The sequence below is a fragment of the Octopus bimaculoides genome, chromosome 7 (genome assembly GCF_046866305.1).
Source record: "Octopus bimaculoides isolate indiv1 chromosome 7, ASM4686630v1, whole genome shotgun sequence".
Taxonomy (NCBI): Eukaryota; Metazoa; Mollusca; class Cephalopoda; order Octopoda; family Octopodidae; genus Octopus; species Octopus bimaculoides.
Genome location: NC_142934.1, coordinates 59,411,105 through 59,423,320, shown reverse-complemented (window position 1 = coordinate 59,423,320; position 12,216 = coordinate 59,411,105). Strand labels below are relative to the sequence as shown.

The 12,216-nt window shown below is 41.9% G+C and overlaps 1 protein-coding gene across 1 annotated transcript in view; it reads left to right on the top strand.

The window, feature by feature from the left end:
• The first annotated feature begins 27 nt into the window (after nt 1-27).
• The window catches only part of LOC106875908 (nucleoporin p54), a 34,884-nt gene continuing 22,695 nt past the window's right edge, over nt 28-12,216 (top strand). Inside the window, exons 1-4 of the mRNA XM_089355374.1 lie at nt 28-283; nt 2,109-2,147; nt 6,801-6,890; nt 10,335-10,561. Of these exons, the coding sequence (XP_089211500.1) occupies nt 55-283; nt 2,109-2,147; nt 6,801-6,890; nt 10,335-10,561 (585 nt within the window). The 5' untranslated portion in view covers nt 28-54. The remainder of the gene's footprint in view (nt 284-2,108; nt 2,148-6,800; nt 6,891-10,334; nt 10,562-12,216) is intronic.

Here is a 12,216-nt window from a genome sequence, read left to right as displayed (position 1 = left end):
TGGCGCTGCAGTCAAGAACTCTTTAATATTGAAGTGAAAGGAAGTATAGTAAATATGGCGTTCAAATTTGGCTCCACCACGCCGGCAGCGCAACCGTTTTCTACATCATCAATATTTGCTTCAACAACAACTGCACAATCTTCGGTGCCCAGTCTTTTTTCAGCGTCCACTGCTGCTCAACCGTCGGCTGCACCAAGTATCTTTTCATCATCAACAACTTCTACAGGACAAACAGCTACCACAAATTCGTTCACATTTGGCATCTCTTCCACTACCCCTTCTGGTAAAAATACATTTTTGTTACTAATTTAACCAAAATCATTTGTCATATTTGATAATTGTTGTTAATTCGATGCACTTTGGCTACATTTTTACTTGCTTTATTTGTTTTTCTTTTTTTTTTACATTATTATTCATTCATTTTTGATTATCCATTGTAGATTATATTGATGCTAAATGGTTCTCTGAAAAATGAACGAAATGCTTGTTCTGAATGTGAACCACAGATATAATAATATACTTGGGCACCATGTGCCATACCAGTATTCATTATTAAGCAAGTGTCATCGTGTGTACCATTCTTCACCACTCGAAATCTTTATTTTTCTTTTGTTTATATTATCAATCCGAATTTTTGCCGTTGTTCTGTGAGTGATATAGGAGGAACAATCGAGTATTAACTGTCATTGTAGATCAGAAAAATAATAATGATAAATCACGTTAATAGATCAATTTTAGAAAATTTTAATTTGTATTTAGACGCTGAGTTGGCAGAATCGTTAGCACAGCGGACAAAATGCTTAGCGACATTTCTTCTGGCTCTTTACGTTCTGAGTTCAATTCCTACCGAAGTCGACTTTGCCTTTCATCATCTCGAGATCGAGAACTAGGATCGATGTAATCGACTTGCTCCCTTCTCTCAAAATTGCTGCCCTTGTGTCAAAATTTGGAAGAAATTAATAAAATATGACAATGAGCCGAAGTCGGTAATTTTTCAGATTAACACCCGCACGATCTTCACTGGGGGGTTAGGGTTAAGGTTAGGGACAGAATTCCCTAACCCAAACCCTAAAATCCTAACCTAAACCCTAACCCCAACACCCTAGTGAAGATCGTGCGGGTGTTAATCTGAAAAATTACTCCGAAGTGTGTGTAACACCCAGATATTGGAGAGATCAGTATGAGACATTCGAGCTGAATCTATATAGACCGCTTCTCGTACGGAAAATGTGGGCAACCTCAGTAAGATAACTTTATAAAAGAAATAACAGCTAAATCTCCCCCAAGTCATACTCTAGTGTCTACAAATAAGGCACATTGGATAATGTAGTTGAATATATAATAGGATCAAAAAATGATGGGATGCTTTCGACTGGAATGTCCATTGATCATAGGACAGACCGCAGCTTAAACAATATTATGTAAATAAAAGGAAATTTTAAATGTTGCAGTTTTGGTGGAAAACTATAAAGACGGATACCTCAGGTGGGTTTCAACGAGTATGGTACACAGCTTAGATATACTTGTTATGGTTTTAATGGTGTGTTGGTTTGAGAAGGCTTTGCCATTGGTATTTGTTGTGTTGTTCCAAGTTGGCTCTGATCAAGCAGGCCAAAGGCTTTCAAGCTGTGATTACTCCATTATTCACCAGGTAATTGTACTACAAAGTATGATATCTAAAGTGTTTCTTTTATAAAGTTGGTAGGATGTCATCATCATCGTCGTTTAACGTCCGCTTTCCATGCTAGCATGGGTGTTTAAGCAAAGTTTACCACTGTTTCTCTCAGCTTGAGCAAGTAAATAAAGGTTCTTGTGTAGATGCTAATGGTGTCTTCAATCAAATCATTTTATTCACGTTTCAATATGATTGCTGATTAATGTTGAAAACAGAAACTTGCCCTTGTTTACAAGGTGAGAAAACTGGCAAAGTTGTTTGAGCATAAGACAAAATTGCTTTAACTTTCATCTTCTCAGTGTTGATAAAACAAAGTGTTTTAGAATTCTTATTAATATTTTGGTTATTAATGAATATTCTTGATGACTTTCAATTTAATTTGGGTTTTACATTAAAATTTTCTTACTTTTTTTTTACTCTTTTTTTCCTAAAGGATTAAAAGGATTTCCTACACTTGGAACAGGAACTTCGGGTGAGTATCCCTAATGTTAATTTCATCATATATCCCTGTTGTCATCATCATCATCATCGTTTAACATCCGCTTTCCATGCTAGCATGGGTTGGACGATTTGACTGAGGACTGGTGAAACCGGATGGCAACACCAGGCTCCAATCTAATTTGGCAGAGTTTCTACAGCTGGATGCCCTTCCTAACGCCAACCACTCAGAGAGTGTAGTGGGTGCTTTTACGTGTCACCCGCACGAAAACGGCCACGCTCGAAATGGTGTCTTTTATGTGCCACCCGCACAAGCCAGTCCAGGGGCACTGGCAACGATCTCACTCGAAAATCCTACGGGAGCCAGTCAGGCGGTACTGGCAACGGCCACGCTCAAAATGGTGCATCTCATGTGCCACCCGCACAAGAGCCAGTCCAGGGGCACTGGCAATGATCTTACTTGGCTTGCCGGGTCTTCTCACGCACAGCACATTTCCAAAGGTCTCGGTCAGTGGTCATCGCCTCGGTGAGGCCCAATGTACGAAGGTCTTGCCTCACCACCTCAGCCCAGGTCTTCCTGAGCCTACCTCTTCCACAGGTTCCCCCAACTGTTAGGGTGTGGCACTTTTTCACGCAGCTATCCTCATCCATTCTCACCACATGTCCATACCAGCGCAATCGTCTCTCTTGCACACCACAACTGATGCTTCTAATGTTCAGCTTTTCTCTCAAGATACTTACACTCTGACGGGTATTCACATTGACATTACACATCCAACGGAGCATACTGGCTTCATTCCTTGCGAGCTTACGTATGTCCTCAGCAGTTACAGCCCATGTTTCACTGCCATGTAGCATGGCTGTTCGTACGCATGCGTCATACAGTCTGCCTTTTACTCTGAGTGAGAGTCCCTTTGTCGCCAGCAGGGGTAAGAGCTCTCTAAACTTTGCCCAGGCTATTCTTATTCTAGCAGCTACACTTTCAGCGCACCCACCCCCACTACTAACTTGGTTGCCCAGATAGCGGAAGCTATCGACTATCTCTAGTTTTTCACCCTGGAATGAGATAGAATTTGTTTCCTGTTTGTTTACAGTCTTTATTGCACCTGAACATCTGCCACAAGCAAAAACTAACTTGCTAGTTAACCTGCCTTTGATGTTGCTACACCTCTTATGTGTCCATAGCTTGCACCGGGTACATCTTATAGAGTTACTACCTACTCCTTTTCTACATACTGAGCAGGGCCATCTACCTGAAGGGGTTTGTGTTTTATCTACCTTCCTACTTATTAGGATTTTGGTTTTAGCTAGGTTGACTCTAAGGCCCTTCAATTCTAGACCTTGCTTCCACACCTGAAACTTCTCCTCTAGTTCTGATAGTGACTCCGCAATTAGGGCAAGGTCATCAGTATAGAGGAGCTCCCAGGGGCAACCTGTCTTGAACTCCTCTGTGATTTCCTGGAGGACTATGATAAATAAGAGGGGGCTGAGGACGGAACCTTGGTGGACCCCTACCTCTACCCGGAATTCATTGCTGTACTCATTTCCAACCCTCACCTTATTGGCAGCATCTCTGTACATGGCTCGCACAGCTCTCACTAACCATTCTTCTATCCCAAGTTTCCTCATTGACCACCAGATAAGGGATCGGGGGACCCTGTCAAAGGCTTTCTCCATGTCAACGAAAGCCAGGTACAGAGATTTATCCTTAGCTAGGTATTTCTCCTGCAGCTGTCTCACTAGAAATAAGGCATCAGTAGTGCTTTTACCTGGCACGAACCCAAACTGCATCTCATCTAAATTGATTCGCTCCCTAATTAGTTGCTCTATGACCCTCTCTGTAACTTTCATAACCTGATCTAACAGCTTGATGCCTCTGTAATTATTTGTATCTAAAGCGTCACCTTTACCTTTGTAGCAGTTGACTATGATGCTGCTACACCAGTCGTTGGGTATGACTCCTTCGTGTATCACCTGGTTCGTAATACGGGTGACTAGGCTATAGCCAACACTGCCAGATATTTTGAGCATCTCTGCAGTGATTCCTGATGGGCCGGGGGCTTTCCCGGTCTTCATACTCTTAATTGCTTTATCTACCCTGGTACTATCAACTCGGATAGCTGGTCCCTCTATTGGGTCGACATACGGCAGGCTCTCTTCCTCCCATTCATTCTCTTTATTAAGCAATCTATCGTAGTGGCATCTCCAGACCTCTTTCTTTGCATCCTCATTTAGTGCAAGCCGACCATCATCCATGCGAACACATTTCTCTCCTACAACATCACTATTCTCTCTCCTACACTGTCTTGCAACACGAAATACCTCGAGTCTTTGGTCCTCACGGCGCAGAACATTGGCAAATCTTTTCTTATCTGCTTCCCCTCTGGCTAAATAAACCTGTCGCCTAGCCTCCCTTCTGGCACATTGATACAATTTCCTGCTACCACCGTTCTTCCAGTCCTTCCAAGCCTGTTTCTTTTGTCTAATAGCCCTGTCTATCTCCTTGTTCCACCACCACGTTACTCTGGGTCGGGAGGGGACCTTACACCACCCACAAATCTGGTCGGTGGCTTTCAACAGGTTGTCCCGCAGAAATCTCCAATTGTCTTCCACGTTGTATGATGCTATATCCCCTTCTATTTCGTTAAATGCTTGAAGTAACTTGTCTCTAAGTCTCTGTCCATTTGCAGGGTCTTTAAGCTTCCACACCCTTCTCCTCCAAGCCGGTCTAATTCTGGGCACCCATTTTGCCTTGATCCCAAAGTCGCTAACTACTAATCTATGTTGTGGGGTACATTCTTCGCCAGGGTAGGTTTTGGCATTTATAAGCCGCCCTCTTTCCCTATTTCTGGCGAGGATGTCGTCGATTTGGCTAGAGTGTCTGCCGGAGCGGTAGGTGACTGGCAGGTTTCCTGAAGTTGGTATTGCAGACCATAAGATCGGTTGCATCACAGAACTCCAGCAGTCTGGTTCCCTCCTCGTTGTGGGAACCGAAGCCATAGCCTCCATGTATGCCATGGAAGCCGCCAGCACGACGTCCGACATGACCATTGAAGTCTCCAGCCACAAAGAGAAGGTCCCTGTCACTTGTCGACGAGGTAGTTTGCAAGAGGGTGTCATAGAATTGGTCTTTCAGACCATCTGGTAGCCCCGGTTGAGGTGCATAGGCTGAGATGACAGTAGCTAATCTATGATGAAGCACTAGTCTAATCTTAAGTACTCTGTCACTTACTCTGACGACCTCGATTACCCTATCCACCCATTTCTCCGCTAGAAGTATTCCTACGCCCCCGACCCCGTCAGTGTTCCCTGCCCAGAAAATCTTGTACCTGTGTTCTTTGCCTGTGAGGAACCTCGCAGAACCTCCTCTCCATCTTACTTCCTGGATGCAGCACATATCTACGCGTCTCCGTTCAAGCATCTCAACAATTTCACCAGATCTACCTTTCAGCGTGCCGACGTTGAGAGTGCCAATCCTAACAGTATGGGTGTTGGGGGTGTGGGCCTGTAGCCTGGGAAAGGGGAAAGCAGTGTCGTGTACCTGAAAAGAAAACTTGCAATTGATGTAACTTAATGCCACATAGAATGTAAACAAATCTCTGATATATCTTAATCCATTGCTAGTTTTGCTATAATTATATATACATAATATCTTCATTATCAAAGCCTCTTTGCAATGCTAGTGATAAAAATCATTGAAGCATGGACTGTTGTCATGGGCCAGGCTCAAAGGAAACAACTGAACTCATCACTACAAATATAACAAAACATCAGTGAGGGAGCAATTATTTGGTCACCCAAGCTGTGTAAATTACTAGTCATATCTTTTTCAAATGCACCCAACCATCTTTAAAAAGGAAGGAGACATATATAGTTAAGCTCGAACTACATTATCCTCTTTTTGAAATTAAGATGGGTGATTATGAATAAAGGCCTTTGATCATAAGTGTGCTCAGTTTCACTGATCTAGGATCATCAGTTTATGAACAGGGGCTTCAGGTTCAATTTGACAGTTTGCATTAAAGACCACCTTTCGAATTTTGGGTCTCATGGAGGCAGGGACAAGTGACTGAGACCTTTGGCAATGTACTGTGCTTGAGAAGACCTGTCAAGCTAAATGAGATTGTAATTGTGGCTGATGCTGGTGTTTTGTAACTGGCACCCATGCTGGTGGCACATAAAAAGCACCCACTACACTGCCTGGTGTGCTAACGATTCTGCCAGTTTGCCACAATAATAATAATAATATTCCTTCCTACTAAAGACACAAGGCCTGAAAATTCTGGGCAGAGGGCTAGTTGATTATATTGACCCCAGTGTTTCACTGGTATTTAATTTATCGACCCTGAAAGGATGATAGGCAAAGTTGACCTTGGTGGAATTTGAACTCAACGTAGTGATGGGTGAAATACCGCTAAGCATTCTGTTCTGCTAAATTTTGTGATGCAAGAAGTACTTTATTTTATTGGCCCAGAAGGATGAAAGCAAAGTTGACCTCAGCTGGATTTGAACACTGAATATGAAAGAGTTGTAACCAAGTACTTTAAAGTATTTCATTCGATCCTTTAATGATTTTGCCAATTCATCACCAATAATAATAATGTTTATGAATAATTTGTATTAATAATCTCATTATGTATTAATATAATAATGTAATTTCCTTTTTGTTTTGTTTTTTCTCCTAAAGCCTTCAATACCTTGGGAGGATTCAGTACTACAAGTACTGGTGCCACCAATGCATTCGGGACCACTCTTGCAGGAACATCACTCTTTGGACGTAAATATTATAAATTTATTGCTTTTAATCATCATGTAAATAAGATCTACAAATTGTTATTTAACTCTGTGAACAATGTGAAAAATTGTTAAGTGTTTTTTTAATAATTATTATAATCATCATCATCGTTTAACGTCCGCTTTCCATGCTAGCATGGGTTTGACTGAGGACTGGTGAACCAGATGGCTACACCAGGCTCCAATCTGATTTGGCAGTGTTACTACAGCTGGATGCCCTTCCTAATGCCAACCACTCCAAGAGTGTAGTGGGTGCTTTTACGTGCCACCAGCACAAAGGCTAGTCAGGCGGTACTGGCAATGGCCACGCTTAAAATGGTGTATTTTACGTGCCACCTGTAATAATGGTTTCAAATTATGGCACTGGGCCGGGAGTTTTTTTTGTGGGGAAGGGGAAGTCGATTACATCAACCTCAGTACTTATTCTGTCTACCCAAAAGAAGGATGACAGGTAAAGTCAACTTCGGTGGAATTTGAACTCAGAACGTAAAGCTGGAGGAAATGCTGTTTAGCATTTTGTCTGTTATGCTAATGATTCAGCCAGCTTGCTGCTTTTTAACGATAATGCTAATAACCTTTTCCACTATAGACACGAAGCCTGAAATTTTTTGGGGAGGGGTCTAGTTGATTACATCAACCCCAGTGTTCAGGATTACATCAACCCCAGTGTTCAGGATTACATCAACCCCAGTGTAAAGGATGAAAGGCAAAGTTGACCTCAGAGCATAAAGCCAGAAGAAATGCTGCTAAGCATTTTGCCCATCATGCTAATAATTCTATCAGCTCACTGAATTTTGGCACATGGCCAGCAAATTTGGGGAAGGGGTAAGTCGATCATACTGGCCCCAGTGTTTAGCTAGTACTTATTTTATCGACCCCAAAATGATGAAAGGCAAAGTTGATTTCAACAGAATTTGAACTTAGAAAATGAAGACGGAAAAAATACCGCTAAGCATTTTGCTCGGCATGCTAATGATTCTGACAGCTTGCTGCCTTAATAATAATTATCTTATTTTTGGTACAAAGTCAGCAATTTTTTTGGGTGGGGAAGTTTGTTGCATTGACACCCACCCCTGTTCTCTACTAATACTTATTTCATCAATCCTGAAAGGATGAAAGGCAGAGTGAACCTCAGAGGAATTTGAACCCAGAATGTAAAAACTGATGAAATGTCACTAACTATTTTACCCAGCATTCTACTGATTCTGACAGCTTGCCCCCTGAATAATAGTAATAATTTTATGTCTACTTTCCATGCTGGCATCAGTAGGACAGTCTGATAAAATTCAGGGTACTGGAGGACCATGTCTTGCTTCAATGTCTCATTTTTGGCATGATTTCTAAGGCTGGTTTCTCTTTGTAACACCAACCACTTCATAGTGTACTGGGTGCTTTTTTTAGTGGCACCATCATCGGTGAGATAGCTTGCAAAACCAAAGAGAGGACCCCATTATGGAAGGAACAGATTTATTGTTGTGAGAGGATGGTAATGGAAAGAATAAGAGAGGGAACAGTGATGTGGTGATAGTAAAGGTGACAGAAGAGATGGGAAGTGAAAGAGTAATGTCAAAGGTAGTGTCAAGGAGAGTGGGAAGGGGACAGAGTAGTAATAGCACAGGTTAAATTGATGGACTCAGTCATGGAATGGGTCAGTCTTCCTACCTTGCCAGCATGGGTTCAACTGCTTGTTAGGATCCAGGACATTTGTTATTGGATTTACTTTCAACAACTTTCCTATTGCTATTAGGGAAGAGGAAATTAATATCAGGAAGTTAGAGAGTAATAAAACTGGGAAGGGTTAAGTAGGAGGGGATGTAGTACTATCCCACCTTATACATGAGTGGGAAAAGGGGTGTGTGAAGGAATGATCTGATGGAAGTGGGTAATAGAAGAGAAAGGGAGTGTCAAGAAATTGGAGAGAGGGAGAGAAGTCAGAATAGTAAGAGCAGTAAGGAAAAAGGGTGGAGGTTGAGTTGAAGGAGATGCAGAGAAGAGGTAAATAAGATAGTAATGAAAAGCCAAAGTATGTACTCAGGGAAACATGTCCAAGGGATCAGTGTGACTGGGGAGAGTCTGAGAAGGCAGATAATGCTTGCCAGAGTGCAATCCTTCAATCCTTCCCCATTCAATCATCATGATGATTGGATATAGTTGGTAGAGGTATGGGAAAGGGGAAATATTTGATATGCACAAATCAAGTATTTTCTTTTCAGTGATGAGTTCCCATGGCATTGTAAGTAGATCTGATATGAGTGTAAAAAAACAAGCACAGCTGTTTGGAGAATAGATGATAGTGGGATGTGTAGGTTTAGAGTAGACAATAGGTGAATGAGGATGTGTGCACAAATAATAATAATGGTTTCAAATTTTGCCACAAGGGCAGCAATTTTGGGGAGGGGATAAGTCAATTACACTGATCCCCAGTGTTCAACTGGTACTTATTTTACTGACTCTGATAGGATGAAAGGCAAAGTTGACGTCGGTGGAATTTGAACTCTGAATGTAGCGACAGATGAAATACCTCTAAGCATTTTGCCTGACATGCTAACGATTCTGCCAGCTTGCTACCTTAGTAATAATAATAAATCCTTTCTACAATAGGCACAAGGTCTGAAAATTGGGGGTGAGTTAATTAGATCCCCCCCCCCTCCTCTATGCAATTGGTACACCTGCTTCGAAGCAAGGTAATATCTATTCAATGAATCTACTGTTAGCATCAATGGCTGCTTCAATATGGACTTGGAAGCATTGACAAACCTGAATCAGATGATCTTTATCAAATCTGGACATAGCACTGGTTATGGTGGACTTGAGAGATGGTATGGTGTTACGGGGGAGGGGATGTTGATTGACCTATGCACAAGTACACATACAATGAATTCTTTCAGTTTTTGTTTACCAAATCCACTAACAAGGCTGTGGTCTGCCCGAGGCAAGAGAGCTACCCAAGTGCCACAGAGTGGGACTGAACTCGAAATCACATGGTTGGAAAGCAAGTTTCTGAACCATACAACCATACTCGCACCTTACACAGCTATGCCTGTAACTGTAAGTGAATATATGTAAGGACATATATCCATATCATGGCTGTTTTCCCTCTGCTTGCAAAGATTTTATCGCTGTCTTTTCATATTTAATATGTATATGTTTCTGTTCAGTATATTACTAACATAATACCAGGTGCTGGTTGTAAAAAGCACCCCCAGCACAAGTGGTCAGCATTATGAAGGACATCAAGCCTTAGATCCCATTCCTCAACTGACAACTGGAGTCTGGACAGCTCCTTGCTAGCCAGCACTATGTCAAACCTTCCAACTCAAGCCAGCATGGAAAGTGATTGTTAAAACGATGATGATGTATGGCTGTTATCTCCTTCAGCTATCTGTGACTTCTTTGAACTACATTGTCATTTTTTTTTTGCTTTTAGACACACAGACTCAACAGCAGCAGCAGCAGCAACAGCAAGCAAATGTTGCCAATCAACTGGATAATCTTGCTAAAGCTGTGATGATGCCACATATCTTCAATGATGAGAGGGATGCTATCATTGCTAAATGGAACCAGTTGCAGGCTTACTGGGGCACAGGTCGTGCATATTTTGATTCAAATGGTTTTGTCGATCTAACATCAGAAAATTTGCTTTGTCGTTTTAAGGTAAGTCTTGTTATGGAGTGTTTCTATGCTCTCTTCCTTTATCTCTCCGATGCATTGCTAGCTTTGTCTTTTATCTTTTACTTGCTACAGTCATTGGGCTGCGGCCATGCGGGGGCTCTGTCTTGAAGGATTTTAGCTGAACGAATCAATCCCTGTACTTAATTTTATTATAAGTCTGGTACTTGTTTTGTTAACCTCTTTTTCAGAACTGCTAAGTTATGGGGCCGTAAACAAACCAACACTGTGTGTGTGTGTGTATCTGTCTGTCTGTCCTCCATCACGGCTTGACAACTTGTGATGAAGAACACATGCACACATAACAGACTTCTTTCAGTTTCTGTCTACTAAATCTACTCTCAAGGCTTTGCTTGGCCTGGGGCTATAGTAGAAAATACTTGTCCCAAGTACTATGCAGTGGGATTGAACCCAAAACTATGTGGTTAGGAAGTATACAGCTTGCCATAGTTAGGATGGATTTTGTTCAGATGCAGCATCAGCGCAAGTGCTTTTTACGTGGCACCAACACCCATGAGCCAGCAATATTATGAACACTCTGCTGGAGAGGGATGCATGTGTCCTGTATCCCTCACCAGCTGAACATTCTTAATCTTGCAGGCTCATGGGTGTTGGTGCCACGTAAACACACCTGTGCCAATGCTGCATAAAAGTACCCAGCACTAAAGTGGTTGGCATTAGGAAGGGCATCCAGTCATAGAAACCATGCCTGGATGGAGCCTGGACAGCTCCTTGGCTGGTGAGCTCCTGTCAAACTGTCCAATCCATGCCAGCATGAAAGATGGATGTTAGATGACGATGATGATTCTTTTGTCAAGAAAATGGGATCAAAGTACCCTAACCACTAGGCTCTGTGACACATACATATACTCTTTACTTGTTTCAGTCATTTGATTGCAGCCATGCTGGATCACCGCCTTTAGTCGAGCAAATCGACCCCAGGACTTATTCTTTGTAAGCCTAGTGCTTATTCTATCGGTCACTTTTGCCGAACCGCTAAGTTACGGGGATGTAAACACACCATCGGTTGTCAAGCGATGTTGGACACACACACACACATATATATACATATACACATATATATATGATGAGCTTCTTTCAGTTTCCGTCTACCAAACCCACTCACAAGGCTTTGGTTGGCCCGACGCTATAGTAGAAGACACTTGCTCAAGATGCCACGCAGTGGGACTGAACCTGGAATCATGTGGTTGGTAAGCAAGCTACTTATCACACAGCCACTCCTGTGCCTATATCTCTACATTCTTTTGAAATCTGCATTCAGTCAAGCTAATTAAGCCTAGTATTTTATTTCATTCACAATTATTTAATGTGAAGACCAATGTAGTGTAGAATGTGTTTATATTCTTTGTATTCTTGTTTTGCTTCCTGTGATAGACTTGGACGTCTGATACTTGTTACACAAAGTTCTCTGTAGATCAGAGAGCTAGCTAAAATAATTGGTACAATGCAGATTCCAGTGTAAATCTATCAATAAAGCAACAGGAACAGACACCTCGGTGGGTTCCCACACTGTTTCTCTCTACCAAATTTAATTCACAATGTTTGATTGATTTGACTCTTTGATAAAATGTGACCGAGGTACCATATGGGGAAATCGAACCTGAAACCACATTGTTACA